Source organism: Epinephelus lanceolatus, chromosome 1, assembly GCF_041903045.1.
Source record: "Epinephelus lanceolatus isolate andai-2023 chromosome 1, ASM4190304v1, whole genome shotgun sequence".
NCBI classification, from domain to species: domain Eukaryota; kingdom Metazoa; phylum Chordata; class Actinopteri; order Perciformes; family Serranidae; genus Epinephelus; species Epinephelus lanceolatus.
In genome coordinates this window covers 22529302-22545894 of record NC_135734.1, presented here as the reverse complement: position 1 = coordinate 22545894, position 16593 = coordinate 22529302, and the positions used below count along the sequence as shown (strand labels likewise).

General features: G+C 41.2%; 2 protein-coding genes, 1 long non-coding RNA gene and 1 other non-coding gene across 4 annotated transcripts; 1 reads left to right on the top strand and 3 right to left on the bottom strand.

Moving 5' to 3' along the window:
- The first annotated feature begins 89 nt into the window (after window positions 1–89).
- Window positions 90–4689, top strand: LOC117256195 (uncharacterized). The gene is made up of 2 exons (XR_004501632.2): window positions 90–230; window positions 4251–4689. It is a non-coding gene; the product is annotated as an uncharacterized LOC117256195 (long non-coding RNA).
- LOC144462809 (uncharacterized) lies at window positions 2857–4280 on the bottom strand. The gene is made up of 2 exons (XM_078167482.1): window positions 4161–4280; window positions 2857–3593 (listed from the first exon to the last, which is right to left on the bottom strand). The coding sequence occupies exon 2, from the start codon at window positions 3573–3575 to the stop codon at window positions 3198–3200; it is 378 nt and encodes a 125-aa protein (XP_078023608.1). The 5' UTR covers window positions 3576–3593; window positions 4161–4280; the 3' UTR covers window positions 2857–3197.
- A 4897-nt stretch (window positions 4690–9586) lies between the features above and the next one.
- uqcrc1 (ubiquinol-cytochrome c reductase core protein 1) lies at window positions 9587–16049 on the bottom strand. The gene is made up of 13 exons (XM_033625635.2): window positions 15933–16049; window positions 13934–14074; window positions 13703–13789; window positions 13100–13229; window positions 12617–12815; window positions 12425–12504; window positions 12194–12309; window positions 11291–11434; window positions 10834–10994; window positions 10636–10721; window positions 10462–10550; window positions 10229–10304; window positions 9587–10141 (listed from the first exon to the last, which is right to left on the bottom strand). Exons 1-13 carry the CDS (start codon window positions 15993–15995, stop codon window positions 10077–10079), a joined length of 1437 nt encoding a protein of 478 aa, XP_033481526.1. The 5' UTR covers window positions 15996–16049; the 3' UTR covers window positions 9587–10076.
- On the bottom strand, window positions 11051–11171 carry LOC117257574 (small nucleolar RNA SNORA26). The gene has a single exon (XR_004501711.1). It is a non-coding gene; the product is annotated as a small nucleolar RNA SNORA26 (small nucleolar RNA).
- Window positions 16050–16593: the final 544 nt, after the last annotated feature.

Below are 16593 nucleotides of genomic sequence, written 5' to 3'. Positions count from 1 at the left end.
GCCGCCATTTTGGAAACTGTCTCTCCCTCTGTTTGAGTATAAGCTTTCCAGCATTTAAACAACAGGCTGTCCACTGAGGGAGTGGACATTATTAATATAGTTGACGATGTGAGGACCATCTTTTACCAAACTGTTATTAAGACCTGTACACTGTAATGTGTGGGTAGAGGGAGAGACACGATGAGGACATCATGTGGACAAACGACGAACTGCAGTTTAGACCCGAGCAGGTAGGAAAGAAACTCACTTTAGGACATCTTTAGCCTTAAAGTACCACAATATATAGTCTACTCCAGTGCAAGTAGAAGTCCTGGATTTAAAAATGTACTCGAAGGGGAACATAATTCTAGTAGCTATGTTATTCCCACGGCCCAGGAAAGTTCAATCAATATTTGTGAACATGAGCTCCTCTCTCTCAAAGCTACAAACCAGAGATAAGTCTCAGACTTGTGATGTCATAGAGTATAAAGTCTGGAGCTGATCCATAGACAATGAATGGGGCCTGACCTTGTGAACCCACAGAATGTTTGTTTACTTGTTTATACCCAAATGAGCTTTACTCTGTTGTAGTGTACTCAGCTGTGAAAGAGAAAATGTGCCCATATACCCAGAACATTCCCCTGAGTGCTCTCAGAGTCATCTAGAACATCTTTCACAATGCACTGTCTATGGAGTATCTCCAGACTTTACACCCTATGACATCACAAATGTGAGATTTAGCACTCTAGTTTAAGGCTATGGAAGAGAATTGTTTATATTTACTAATGTTTCTGGACTTGTCTTAGACCGGGGGTCAGCAGCCTTTACTATCAAAAGAGCCATTTTTCACCAAAAAAAAAAGAAAATATGTTTGGAGCCACAGAATATAGTTGAGTGTTATTATGAAGGTAACACAGACTACTGTGTCTAAAATAGCCTATCAACATTACTAGCAGGTCTAAATGAGCCCAGGGTGGCTGGTCAGCAGTGGGCTGGTTCACCACCAAGAGTTGGTCGTGAAAGCAAATGACTATTATTAATGTCTCTATTTTCCTCTGAGACCTTTACATTTTTGGATTTAGAGTCTATAGCAAGTCTCGCTGGGGAGATTTACAAGGTAGCTACTGTGTTTTTTTTATATTGTATTTTGTACTATGCAGTGTGTAGCCTACATACTGCTTCTATTATGTTAGGCACATAGGTTTACTGTAGTCTGCATTTCACCTGTAGGGCCTAATTTTATTCTTATTTATTGCATCTACTTGTTATATGTAGGACTGCAGATGGAAATTAGCATTTTGCTAAATCTGGTGCAACCATGTTTTCATTTTAAAAAATCATTATAAATCAAATAAACTAAACTAAATAACATGTATGAATTTTGAAAACAGGCGAAGCTCCCCTTTAAGTAAAGAAGTAAGCTATTAGCAAGAAAGAAAGTAAAAAAAATGTGATTTTATCAGCCCTAGTCTATTATTTATTTGCTAGTATTAGTGATGCATTAATGCATAACTTTTAAAAGTTACTTATGGTCAAGGTGGAGAAATCACATCAGCAACTTTATATAATGCTGAGTAACAATAACATGGCATCACATTTTAAAAGATCAGATATCAGATAAATGTAGAGAAGGAATCTAGTGGTATAAAGTACACTCAAACAGATATATAAAGTACACTCAAACAGATATATTGAAGTGATCTGACCTCAGAGTTGTACAGTAGTCTCGACTACAGTGCATGAGTAAATTGGCATTGGTCACAGCTTAGATCCAAGTTCATTTCCTGTTATACAAGCAACTGTGGCAGAAACACACTTGTCAAGACTAATGTGTGAAACAACTTTAAACCCGAACTGAAAAGGCTAAATTAAGATTATCCTTTCTCAGCTGAGTGCAGTCATTACATAAAACACATTAGCCTGTGATAACTGCCTCATGGTGATGAATGGAGTTTTTATCTGTCTTTTTAATTAAAAGACAACATGCATGCACTTCTTCTCTACACTTCACCAGATGACTGTAGTGTGGCAAACAAAGCTCTACTACTGCTTTTCTACTCAGTTTTCTTTGTGGTTTATTGCCTGTGATAACTTTAGAAGAAGCCATTAGACTTCCTTAAATAAATTATTGTTACGATATTCTAATGACACCATAAACAGCCCAGTGCTCCTTGTTGCAACAATCAGCTGCTAATGTCCGAATAATTGCTGTATAGTTTGTATTTTGCAGAGTTGGAGGGTTTCCGTGATGCCCAGTAGTGACTTCATACTGGCCTCACTAGCTGCATCATATTATAAACATTTCTTATAATATCTGCGCTGTGTTGGTTTTAATAGATTTGAAGCTACCACAGCTTGAAGTGATACGAGAAATAACTCAAGGTCATGACCGGCGTAAACTGAACAAACTCAAATGTAAATCAGATGAGCAGTTTATTTCACTCTGTTGCTTCCCATTTCATGCTCACTGCAGGAGCACAGATGAATCATGCCACGGAGATATTAGTGTAATGTAGAGCAGATAATGCATCAGACTTAAAATAGCTGCGACTTGTTTGCCAAATTTATCAAGTATGAGTGAACAAAGGTCTATAGAAGGGGTCTGTTGTTCTTTCAGAGGTCAATATCCTGCCCATGTCTTTGTCTTGTTATCACATATCAGACCCCACAGTGGGTGACGCAAGCTCATTTGGATCAGACCCATTCATTTGTGTTTTATGGGTTGCTGATGCTTGTAATTATACTAAGCATGCCTGATATCAATGCAGAGTGAAATGAATTAGACTTGAGAAAAAAAATGTGATACTCATATTGGATTTAATTGAACAATCTTTTCTTTGCATTCAAGATTACACATGCAAACACAAGAAACAGATTTCAGAACCTGATCACACTTTATGGCCCACGGGTGAATAATCTCTGAGACAAAGGACCAGCTTCATGTTACTTTGTGTGATGTTGTTTGCAGTGTCCTTTTATGGTTTACATCATTCTTTCTTTTATCTTCTGTTTCAGTCAGTCCATGGAGGAGTCTGGGTGTAGAACGTGGTATAAAAGTAAAGCAGATCTAAGCTCAAAAGGACAGATACTGACCGTAATGACTGTTTTCACCTGAACTAGCATTGTTTCTAATAGTGTCGCTGCAACAATGTGAGAACTCCTCTGTGAGGTGAGACTTCGTCCATCGAGCCCCTGACAGCTCCCAGGGGCCCCGCATCTTATTTCCTCTTGCCTATTCGTGCCATCAGTTCTGCGTTGGCTGCCGCCTTGGTTCTCATGTCCTGGTTCTTGGCCAGGTCTATGAGGACACTGAGGATACTGGTGGGAACATCGAGGGACAGGGCGAAGCGAGACCCCTGCTGGGCTCTCTTTGGCACCTGGGAGGCTGGGCGAGGGGCTCGTTCTGGCCGGAGCACAATGTGATGCTCTGATCGGAGCAATGAGTTCAACAAACCACTGCGGTTCAGGATGTCGACAGCCAGCATGCCCCTCTGTGTGTCCTCATCGAGTTTAGCAAGAGCGGGATTGCTCATCTGACTCTGGACGCACCAAGGCAGCAGCAGAGCCAGGCAGAAACACACACGCACATTTCTCATGGTCAAGATGCTGTGTGTCTGCAGGGAGAGAAAAACATATCAGTCAGTCGCTTAAAATTACACAACTGTGACACTGCAAGGCTTCTCTCAGTGATGGCATGCATCAGGAATGTTCTTCTTTGCAATAATTTGAACAAAAAAATCAGAAAACACAAATTTTTACTTATTTTATGTGCAAATCCCTCTAAAGCAATGATGGAAAACAGGATGCTATTAAATGGGAATGTATGAATGTGATGCAATTCATAACAATCAAATTCCTAAATGATTTGTAAATGTATTTTCCAGAGCATCTACGAAAGATTAACATTTCAGTGCTTCCTGCCAATGCACAAATGGAGACAAATGATCTGAAATATAGATAGATTTGAAATATACATTATAAAAAGACAGAAAAACACGTTGAAACTACTTCAGTTATACAGTTTTCTGCAGATAATTATAGATTCTCCAATATTAGGTCCACTTGTCCTATAAATGATTCAATATTTTGTCCAGCTCCCTAATAATCATGCAGTATTTTCTGAAATTTGTACACATTAACCTGGGTAAGCATCAAGTGTCATAATCACAATCAATACTTACTCAGTGTCACCACTGTAGAAGGTTGACAAAAAGGCACTTCTCCTTCCTCTGGTCTAAAGCAGGTAATGATCTCTTGTCTCTGACCCTCAGATATCCTGCGGTACTGTATCTTCTGTCTCCTGGTTTCTTCTTCTTCTGGAACTACGGGGTGATCAACCTGTGCGGCACGCAGTCAGATCTTCAACTGGACTTCTGCCTGCTCATCCACGACTTTGTCCTCATCCACGTCGGTCTTCACCGTGACACTAACCCTTCCCCTCTATGTTGGTCTTTTACATCTCCACACCCCGTCACCCTCCCCTCATTTCATCTCATTTCCTCTACACTCATTGCCGTCTTTCTCTTTCTAAAAATAACAAGATGGTAATCACAACAGAATGAATAGGATAGTTGCCCCAGTCTGCAGCCAAAGCACAATAACATCTGCGTTCAAAAGTTAAGTACCAACACACTGCAAAAAAAACAAAAGAAAGCAGCAGACTGGGTGTCCATAGTGTCATTATTGCAATGGCAAGAATAAATGTTAAAAGATGGTGGTAAGACAACATTATCACTGAGATGCTATTACTGATTGCTGTGATCATCTTTGTTGTTCCTATTGTGTTTGTGTGTGATATATTTTCTTAAAGGTTAGTTTTTATGGCTTTTTTGCCTTAATTAGATAGGACAGGGTGAGCATGAAAGGGGAAACAAAGGGGGATGACATGCAGCAAAAGGCTGAAGATTAGAATCAAACCCATGACTGCTGTGGCAATACATAGCCTTTGTGCATGGCGTGCCTGCTTTACCAGGTGAGCTATTGGGTTTCCCAGGTGTGCAATTTCTAATGCAGTTGTTTGAAGCATCTGCTGTGAGTGAATGTGTTCAGTTTTATTCATTTCCATATTTTTTTATAAGCATTACTGTCGGGCTGTGGTGTCAATATGGAAAGTCAGTGTCAATTACCAAGATCCATCGTTGAAGAAATACCTCACCAACAAAATGGTCATTTGTGTCTGTGAAGGGAACTTTGTTTTTCTCGCATGCCTCCTTGGTGAACGAAAAATCCAAAAAACTGAGAAAATTGCTGATGGATATGAAGTCATAGATGACCTTGTTTAACAACATGTTATGTTGACAAGACAGAAGAGATGGTGTTTGACGCAGGGGCAGTCAGTGACCACACACCAGTGGTCATCCACAACCAATCCATCGTACAGGTGTCACCATATAAATATCTCTATGTCTTTGTTGACAACTCACTAACCTGAAACACACATGTTGACAGTCTCTGTAGCAAATTACAACAGCACTGGAATTTCTTACATCAAAAATGATCAAATATTTATGATAATGTTTAATCAGGCAGTCTTCGAGAGCCTAATTAAGTATAGCATCACAGCTAGGTTCAGTAACCTCTCTGTGCAGTTAAAAAACTGTTCGATTGATCCACACTGCGTGGAAAATAATAGGTGTCAAAGAGTACATTTCCATGCAGTCTTTTTTTGAACAGTGACTCTAAGTCAAGCCAGTAAGATCATCAATGACTCCTCTCATGTTCTGCATACAGAGTATGGGCTGCTGCCCCCTGGTAGGAGATTTAGAGTGCCTCGTTGCAGACTGAACAGATTTGTTTGTTTTTTTTTTAAAAAAAACATTCATACTTCTATCTATGAAGCCTTTAAACAATGGCAGATAAAGCCAGATCTGGCACTGGATTACGATCGACGATGATTTGGTGATTTGCATTTTTATAGAGGTTGTTTTTAGCATGTGATGTTATTTATTTATTTATCATTTTGTGTTTCTTATTGCTACATTGGGTATAATGTGGATTTGTCTGTGCACTATGTTGTATATTGTATTTGTATGGCTGCAGTATGGGTGATGGAGCCAAGAGAAACTTCCCACTCTGTGCGACAATAAAGTTAATCTTGATCTTGATCTTAAACAGCAAAACTATATCAAAACATCTCTTTACAAACTCACACACAACTGGCACAGTATAATCCAAGTCTTGTTTTTCCAGTCGTACGCTCAGAACTTCCCAAACATATGCACTTGCACTAAATGGATGTTTTGATAAAGTTTTGCTGTTGTTAAACATGGTCTCTTTTTACTCCAATTCATCAATAATTTTCTCGGTTTTTGGATTCTTCGTTTACCTCGGAGGCTTGTGAGAAAAATAAAGTTATAAAGACAAATGATCATTTTGTTGGTGACACATAACTGTATGGATCACAGCTGATCCCCTAAAGTTAAGCTACTGGACTGTTTGTGTAACCACTGGGCATCTCTGTTATTCCAAAATATGCTGCTCCTTTCTCCTGACATACAGGATCAAGACTCTCCTTCTTGAAAGAGTGACAATCTCACTGAAGGAAACATCTCTCATCTTAAGCCCAGGAGATCAGCAGGATCACTGAAACAGTGCTCAAAAGACCAGAGGGGTTTACCAAAGTCCTCAAACCATCTAGTTTAACTGCATCATGGCTTTGATGAGACAAAGGTCAAAGGTGTGATACTACAAGGCCATATGAATGTCATGCATGCACTGTATATTTGTTTAGTTTGTAGTTTTGCTAAAGCAGCATGCTTTCTCATTAGATAGTCAGACTAAAGATAAATCTCCAGGATCTACAACAAGCATCTTACATCACAAACTGAAAAAAAGCAGTTCTACATGAAAGAGCAGCCCCAAATTCTTCCACATTACTGTGACAGTGATTAAACTCTACAGGAAGCATTTACTTGGGGGTAGCAGCTGCTAAATGTGTCATCAATTAGAGTTTAGGGAGGCAATTGCATTTCTTGAAATGGGATTTATGTGTTTCATAATAATTGAAGTTGAAGACAAGAAACTGCAGATTTGCTCCTTGGGTTCCAATTTAGGAATAATAGTCTTGATTAAGGATCCAATAATCAGTATCAGCTCTTTTCACTGATGTTGTGTAACAACAGCCACTCCAGCTATGTGCACATGTGTCCTCGTATGACACGGAAAATTTCAATCAAAGTGCTGGACAATGTGCATTATTGCCATTTAATGGAACATAGTGTATCAGTACACAAATGTCTCTATTTACAGAACAGAGGAGGGAAGATTTGGGAGGTTAGATGGGAGCTATCGTAGAGAAAGCCCTCTGGAGAACAAGGAGGAAGAAGCTGTCAGGCCCAGGAGGGAGACCAACAAGACAAAGCCTACCTCGTTTCCTGAGTCACCTCCAGTCCAGCCCATCAAGGGACTTATCCTCATCTGACTAATGATATGAATATTACAATTGCTGCCTGATTACAATAGTTGGGCCCTCGGGGACCTTCAGGATTACGAACCATCTCAGTTACCCTCAGATAAACAAACATGGGTCACAGAAATGTCATCCAGCAGCAAACGGAGATGTCGTGGGTTGGATACCAATAGCGTTATTGTCACAGCATGACGCAGGACTACACAGGGATCCAAGATGATGTCATCGCTATGATTCAAGATACAACATAAATAACACAGCAGGTCCTGGTTTATCATTCAAGTAGCCTACTGACGTAATGTTCTGGATCTGATAAAGTATCAGACAGCATCTCATCACAATTAGTGTGATCAGTGGCATCACTGTGACTGTTGTGCACACTGAAGTTTGCAATATGGTTCAATTCTAGATTAAAAAAACCCAATCACATAGGCCAGCAATTGGTGGTATTAATTACAGACTGCAAAAGGGCAATGACAAAAGCTGAGAAAACAGTGGCAGAATGCAAGTGGGTGTCCTACAACTTCAAATTTGACCTCAAACCATGGATCACTGATTTACCAGATGTATAATGAGATGACAGAACACAGGCACAATCAAACAACAACTGGTTTGCTTTCAGGAATAAAAATTAAAATGTAGCAATAGCAGCTGTGCTCATTAATCTTATCTACTGTCTGTGGGTGCTTTTCATCACACAAACTTACGCTTTCTTGCATCCTCTCTCCTCTTGTGACCTGAAAATCATGCCCTCTCCACGATCACGGAGGATCCTCCCATCCCTTAAATGCCCCTCAAGGAGATGAGGAGGCACCTGGAGGAGCTTAGATTGAGGAAACACAGGTGTGCCCTAAACTCCTTGCTGGGAGGAGCTAAGACTCCTCCTTGGACTAAAACAGAAGACTACTAGACATAACGACATTGAATATTTGTGATGTATGGATTTCAGTCCTGCCAATAGTCATAGAATTAAATGTTGAGGTGACAATGTGTCCTCAAAACTTGAATCAGTGATTTTAACATGCTGGATCCTTCAAAGACAAGGCTCATTTTCTTCATGGCCTTTCTACTCATCTTCCAAATCTACTTTTAAGACATTTTACTGGATAATGTGGGTGATTATGCATGACAGTATAAATGACCTTCAGAATAAGGTTGGTAAGACGTCATGCTCACATACTGTATTTCACAGTTTACAAAAGATTTCCTTTAGTCATGCTGCTCTTAACCAATAAAGCAGTAACCAAACTACAATAAACGCCTTGCAGTTGTATGCCTCCACACACTTGTTGCAGTTTACATCCATGTTAAGAGTGTGAAGGAATTCAATAAAAGGTATTGAGTGTACTTTTGGCAAAATGTGGATTCTTCACAGTTCCTCAACCCGACAGCACAGATCTGTACAGTCACCACTGTTTCAAGGTTGACACCTAAGATCAGTGTCACCAAATTAATTTTCTGACGAAATGTCTCCCCTTCTGCTGCGAATTCATGGCATTGAATAACGTCCAGAAGTGTTTTTGTAGAACATTGAGATGTCACAGTGAAGGTGACCTTTTGGATACGTCATTACTTCATCATTATGCCCTATTAGACATTTGTGTGAAATGTTGTCATAATTACAGAGTTATGGTTATTTTGTGAGGTCACAGTGACCTCTGACCACCAAAATCTGATCGGATCATCCTTGGATCCAAATGGATGTTTGTGCCAAATGTGAGGTAATTCATTCAAGGCATTCTTCTTGCAATATCCTGTTCACAATAATGAGACAGACAAAGACCATCAAAATTTAATAATTTCATCATCTAGTCCAAGTAAACGTTTGTGCCAAATCTGAAGAATTTCCATAGGGTGTTCGAAATAGCTTGTTCACAAAAATAGGACGTACTTACGGACAGATGGACACCCTAAAAACATTATCTGTCCAGCAATGGCTGTCACCAACACAGAGACATAAATGTCAAAATACGGTTATCACTGTTTTACATACTGTATCTTACCGTTTATTGAATACTTTAGTCATGCGTCTCTTGACCAAATTTGGAAACAACCAAAGACGACAACATTGCAGCTGACCATGACACTAAAATGGTGTGGTAGAACTAAAATGTATTAAGATTTAAAAATGTAATATAAATGTGTATTTGAAACTTTAGAAAGCAATACATCACATAAACGAGACCGAACACACTGGGCCAATGTTTTAGAGTATTTTTATTTTGTTGGAATGAGAGCTTCTGTTATGTACAATAGAGGACAGAAACAAATGTTACAGAAATTATAAATATATTCTTGCTCCATACTGGTTGTATTCAGTACTGGCTGTGCTGTGTCCAGTAGATGATTGTTTAATAATCAGTCTGCCCTCTCTCCTCTCCCCTCTGCAAGTCAGCGACAGGTAACAAGGACCTGTACAGTACAATCAAGAGGTAACTGATGTGTAATTTAATTCTCACACTGTGCAGACTGGCTGCCCCCCTCATGGCTAACTAAGAAGATATCAGTGGGCGGGATAAGAGAGGGAGGCGGGGAGAAGTGAGAGAGCGGATGGATGTGCTGTCAAGCCAACAAGTGGACAATCCTCAAGTGTTCACTCTCGCAGTGATGGCAAGAGGAAACTTGGGTAGGGTTGAGGAGGAAGATGAGGAGCAAACGTGGGACACACGGAGCAACACAACAACACACCTTAAAACCTCAGCCAGTACATGGCACTGCGCATTCTGTTGTAGTCGGGTAGCTGCTCGATGGGGCCTGGTGGAGAGAGGAGGAGAGACGGATTAGAGAAGGATAAGACAGCATGAGCCCTGATCTTGCTGTAGAAAACCACAAAGAACTCACCGACAGCGGCCACAGCAGGACACTTATCATAGATATATTTGGAGCAGACATCACGCACCATCCTGGGGGTCACGGCCTGAAAGAAGAGATGTAGTGGGAAGTCAGAACTCTTATCCTAGAGACAGACTAGTAGACCTGCCAATTCTGAAAAGGCACTACTTCCAGAATCAATTTCTATCTCTCTATTGTACAAATGGTCCAGGACAGGACTCTGATTCAGAGTCTAAACTCACATCGATCCGAGCGTCCCACTCTGCCAGAGGAATACGCCGTCCGTAGTTCAGGATGTGTCTGCCGATGTCGTCACAGATTGGTGTTGTTCCTACAATACAGAAGGTGTGTCAACTTGTGATTAAGGAGAGTTTGTATGTGTGTTTGTGTAAATGCATGACAGACATGTTACGTACCATTGAGCTGTCCAACCAGGCTGGCCTTCAGAGCGTTCTTGCCTCTGGCTACATCACTGTCTGTCACTGTGGTGCACAGGTTCATCCTGCAGGGAGCAGAAAGTGGATAAAATAAGATAAAATATATAAGCTGTCCTTTTATTTAAAGTGACATAACATTACAGTTATGGTGTTTCGTGAGTGTGAGTCATCACTGACCAGGCATTCTGGGACCAGTGCATCATATCTTCAATTTGGTGTTTATCAGCAACAAAGTAAATGCCCAGCAGGCCGGTGTCACTGTAGGAGGAGTGGAAGGCCTGGAAGCTATGACACAGGTTCTCCTCCACCGCCAGGCGAGCCAGGCGGCTGCTCAGATGCTGCAGGTGAGAGACAGAAATGATGATGTTTTTTAGAAGCTCCCATGTATTACAGGTCTTGTTCCTCCCGACAGGTCCAGAGGCAGGGGTGAGACCCCTGACCCAGGTTTTCAGAGAGGATCATAGTCTACCCCTCAATAATGGCCACTCAAGACATTAACAACCTCAAGTGGGCAAAGCTTAAAGGGGACAGCGCTGAATAAGATGCATCACTTAAGGAGGCATTAGTTACAGTTTCCAGTTTCAACTGTTGTCTTTTCTTCATTGCATAAACATAAAAAACATATTTAACCAACCTTTCCACCACCGTAGGTGAGGTCATAGCTGCCGATGATTGAGTTGGCCACCATGAGAGGCACGATGTCTGGGCTGGCAGCACTGGCTCCCTCCACAGCCACAGCAATGTGCGCCAGAGGCAAAGCATCATCACGCATACGGATCTGAGCGGAGGATCAACACAACGATTAGCAGTGACTGTGATAACATATTTCCTGCCCATGCTCTTTACGCTGTCACAGGCCAGAGTTACAGCTAAGGCTTGAGGTATACTTGCTTTTAAACACACGTTCACAGAGAGAACCAGCTGTGCCGTGACTGGAATTGTTAAAATGCGCCTACGTGCTAAGCTGTTGCTGGAGGATTCCACTAGAGGGCACACCAAAGAACTCTTTTGCATGATGAAAACAAACATGGCGACACTCATAGCAGGTTACTGAATTGTTAATTCTAAGATCTCTGTGGATCATGGCAAAAAAAGTGACAAGCAGCGCCATCATAAATGAGTATATTTCTCACACTTCCTTTACCATTCTTGTGCATGTTGCATCATCAGACACTAACGTTACCACAGACATTAATTTCTGAGGCTGTGCACAAGCAATGCCCCAATCCGGAGCAGGATATGTGAGGCAGCTATCATGTGCAAGGGAACAAATAATTGAAAGCAAGTATATCTCAGGCCTAATGCTTCAAACATATCAATCTCAAATAAAAGTGAATTAACTTGAAATTAGTCTGTAACTGCTGCATTACTCTGCTATACATGGTCACATTCAGTGATTTCTCCAACTTGTGTTGAATATGTATAAAAAGAAAACTAATGTTCAAGTGAAATAGTGATGGTATAAAAGATGTAATGAACCTCACAAAACAATGAAGAAAAAAAAAATACTCCTGCAAAAACACTCAACACTTCTCACCTCACTGCCTGTGAATCTGCAGGGTGACAAGACGGGAATGGCATCGCCCTCGTACTCAAAAGACACTCCGCTGAAGTGAGATTTGGCCAAACCGACCAGCTCCTCATGGTTCACACCTGTAGAGGAAGCACATCAGATGATTCGTCATCTAATCAGTTCCTGGACTAGTAGAAGTTCACATCTACCAGAGTGCCTCTTCACAGTGTGTGTGTTAGGAAGGAGAGGACCTACCTCCAGCTGCGGACAGCACCATGCGAGGGGCTTTGTAGTGGCTGTTGATGTAGTCCACTAGGTCCTGGCGGGTCAAGGTCCTGGGAGAAGTGAATATGAGTATTACTGGTGACTTACAAAATGGTGAAGAATTTATTATAATATGGAAAACCTACTGAAAGGAAAGTGTGTGTGATATGCAGTTCTTCTTACCTTGCATTGTTGGAGGGTCCCAGCACGCTGTGTCCCAAAGCAGTGCCCTGGAAGGCTGTGGCATGCAGCAGGTCGAGGCAAACTTCCTGGAGGTTACCCTCGACTTCCTCGAGCTCACGCAGCACCACACCCCTCTGTTGCTCGATGTCTGCCTCGTTCAGTGAGCAGCTCTGCACCACCTCTGACAGCAGCTCCACGGCTGGGAAAAACACAGAGGAAAAATTATTGCTCACAACTTAGAGGGGATAAACACAAACTTTGTGTTTAGAGACAGCGAAGATCTTTGTGCCCCATAAAGTATGCAGCCATGTAAATGGGATTCTCCATCAGAAATGTTATTATGTTATGTTAATCAGTTAACTGGCTTTCATCTTACAAACAAGAATGGGTTCTATTTTTGGAAATAATGTCTCTGAAATTAAATCATGGCTAAATCTATGGGATAATCTGTTTATTTCACTGCCTGTAAGCAGGTCATCTCACCTTTGGGCAGATCTTTGGCAAGAGTCTTCATGTAATATGCAGTGTGCTCCCGGGAGGTATAGGCGCTCAGGTGACCACCCATAGACTCCACCTGCTGCTCCAGGGCGGTCTGAGGGTGCTTCTTGGTTCCCTGGGAGGCCAAGAAGAATATAGGTGAATAGAATAAACTTTGTAATGCCCTTGTTTGGCAAACAGGTAGCTATATTTCAAGTGCATTCAGCTTTAACAGATATAAGGTTCCATGGGAGACTTGCTTACCCGGGAGTTTATGATCTCATGTAGCAGTTTTTTTTTTCTTAAATTTTGTTTTCTCATGCATGTGCACAGGGATGCAAATGCACGTGATGCAATACATATTCAACTGATCTATAGGTGACAGTGATGCCCCAGGGACAAACTAGTAAACATGGATACAGATTTAAAACTTTTGAAAAAACTGTCATGTACAATAAGGATGGAAATTCACTCAACAGATCATAGACCTCAAGGATACACCCAAATGTGTTATGGTACATAACACTGAAACTAAACCTAAATTTTTATCTGTAAACAGGAAAAACCCCACAGGGTGCCTTTAAGGTCATGAAGTCCACTAATGTCTACCTTAAAAGCCATGTGCTCCAGGAAGAAGCCAGTTCCGTTGTTTTTCTCACTCTCATAGCGACTGCCAGCACTGATCCACAGTCCAACCTATCAAAGGGAAGAGATGTATGAACAGCTGTTGAATTGTTAAGCTACATCAGCATATTATTCAATGACAGTGAAATGGCAAGTCTAGAAATTGCTAAAACAACTACAAGGTTATACATTGACCCCCTATTACTGTTTTCTTACAGTGCATGTGGCATGTCCAGTCTCTTCAGATGCAACCCTCAAACCATTTTCCAGGGTAGTGAGACGAGTTTCGGGGGCTCCCAGCAGGCTCTGGGCATAGCTGACTGAGGCCTGTCCACGCCTCAGAGACAGGAGGATGGGCTGAGGGGTAAAGAGAATGAGTCATTTTTAACTCCTGTACATTTAAATATATACTATGTAGGATTTTCCTTAAAAACAAACAAAAAAACAGACTGATACAGAGGTAATCCCTCTCAATCATCATTTATGACCCACAAGAAGTGTGTGGTGGTGTGTTTTTCTGCAGAAACTCTGCACTCAGCCTGCATTTTCTTATTCTCTTCTTATTTTCTGTGTTCAGGATATTTATGGCTGTGTACCCCACAAGGCTCAGGCAAAACACCAAACGGGAGTGATCTGGGGTTGGCTTTTACTTTCAGTTTTGTCGGTGAGCATGTTTACAAACAGCGGCCAACAATCCTGCATAATATTCCTTAAAATATACTGTCTGAATAACATGAATTTCTGTTCAAATTAAACACACTGGAAACCACTATGACAAAAAATGAGAACAAATATATTAACACAGAAAAAATATTAAAAGGCCTATATTGCAGGGGCTAAACCCTTATATGAAGGCTACCTGTTGTTTTTTGAAAAGCTCTGATGAAGAGCTACAGTGGTTGAAACATGTTGGCTCTTTCAATGATTTAATTACCGGCATTGTGCACATATGAAAGCTATTTAATATTAGCTGTGCCTTGCTGACTGATACAACTGCTTGTTATTGTTCTTACTCAGCAAATAAGGCAATGCTTCAGGTCCTGTGTGTTTGTTTATTAATGTTAGTTAGCAGGACATCTCAAAAATTACAAAATAGGGCATTTTACAACAGTTTTGCCATTTTGTATTGCACATATTCAACTGCAAATAGTCTTGCGCATGTATGCCCTGATTGTCTATTATTGTGTAAGGCATGAGGTGCAGAAAATTTAATGAAGTGTACTTTATTTAACACTTTAAACTAACTCTTGTTGATCCCTACAAATGCAAATCAGGATTACAAATGTTTGGCATCTAAACTTAAGGCTGACAGCTGACACTGCCACCCTATGATATCTGCCAGGGAGACAACTAAAAATAGACAAAAGCAGAATATGGGATGTAATACATGTCAAATTGTCTAGATCTGTGTGCATATATAGCTATTGTTTCTATACATCGATATGCACTGTAATGTAAAGGATCAGTCTATTTTACATCCAGACAGGGTATTCAATATTTTTAATTATTTCTGAGAATTATCTACCATGACATTTAATGTTGATATTACATACGTTTACACAAGTACGCTGTACAGTGATGTGGGATAATAAACGTTGCAAAATCTAAAGACACAGCTAACGCTAACACAGTTGTAATCAGTTAGTTGCTCCAATCTGTAGTAATAATCTCAAATCAGTGTCAGTACACAGTTTTCACGTTTCCATTATACACAGTATCAAAGTACTGTTTTCAGCAATCAAATATTTTCTCTATCAATAAAAGGTAAGGATTGTCCCTGTCAGCATCTGCCTATCCAAAGTCACAATGCTAACACTGCTAGCCAGGAAGCTTAGCTGCGGTGTGAGGGCAGATGAGGACAATTGACAAATGTTACAGCTGCTGACCTTGCGACAGGCTAAAGACGATCGAAACGACGAAAAGATAATCTGAATGACACCTACAAACTGTAGACGTTACACACCAGGTGGTTGTTGAATGACGCGCAGCCTCATATGACAGGTGACCTTGCGTTCACTGCTAGCTAACTAATGCTAACTCTTTCCCGTTCTGTACTGTGGACAGCTCAGCTAGCTAGTTAGCAAGCTAGCCGGTTAACTTTCACCCTCTTCGATTGATTCTAGGCTTACACTAAAACACGAACAGTACCGGTATCTCGCTTTGACATTTCCTAAGGCAAAACATTTTTCTCCTTAGCCTTTAAATGCGTACTTACACTGCGGTTTTTGGCGAGGGCTCGACCCACAGTGCTCCCGACTCGGCACACGGACGCCGCCATTTCTCAGTACTGATATAGAAAGTAAGGGGGGGGGGGGCGTCTGAGCTGTTCTCGTGTATCGCTTCTTCTTCGCCCTGAATATGAAAATGTGTATTACCTTTGTAAGTGCGCATTACCGCCACCAAGTGTTCATCGTGTGTTAGTGACAGTGAGGTCTGTGGGTGAGAGTCACCAGCGTGTATGAAAATCCATGTTAGTGAGCACTTCTCGGTTTCCAAGGTAATCCATCCGCCTGACAGGTGTGGCATATCAAGATGCTGAATAAACAGCATCATTACTACACAGGTGTGCCTTGGGATGGTCACAATAAAAGGCCACTCTATAATATGCAGTTTGATCACACCATTGCCATGCTGACTGCAGGAATGTCCACCAGAGCTGTTGCTCTTGAACTGAATGTTCATTTCACTACCGTAAGATGTCTCCAGTGTTGTTTCCTTTAATTTGGCAGTACATCCAACCAGCCTCACAACTGCAGACTACATGTAGCCACACCAGCTTGGGACCTCCACATCCAGCATCTTCAACTGCTAGATTGTCTGACACCAGCCGCTGAAACAGATGATGGAACAATTGGTCTGCACAACTGGAGACTTCC

Bases quoted from the DNA above. Each gene is read 5' to 3' on its own strand.
- uqcrc1 (XM_033625635.2), bottom strand. From the start codon at position 15,995: ATGGCGGCGTCCGTGTGCCGAGTCGGGAGCACTGTGGGTCGAGCCCTC. The intron at 10,995-11,290 runs GTTGGTTAAATA...TCTCACCTGCAG, and splicing joins TCACCTACGGTGGTGGAAAG to CATCTGAGCAGCCGCCTGGC. The intron at 10,551-10,635 runs GTACGTAACATG...TCTGTATTGTAG, and splicing joins CCTGGTTGGACAGCTCAATG to GAACAACACCAATCTGTGAC.
- LOC144462809 (XM_078167482.1), bottom strand. From the start codon at position 3,575: ATGAGAAATGTGCGTGTGTGTTTCTGCCTGGCTCTGCTGCTGCCTTGG.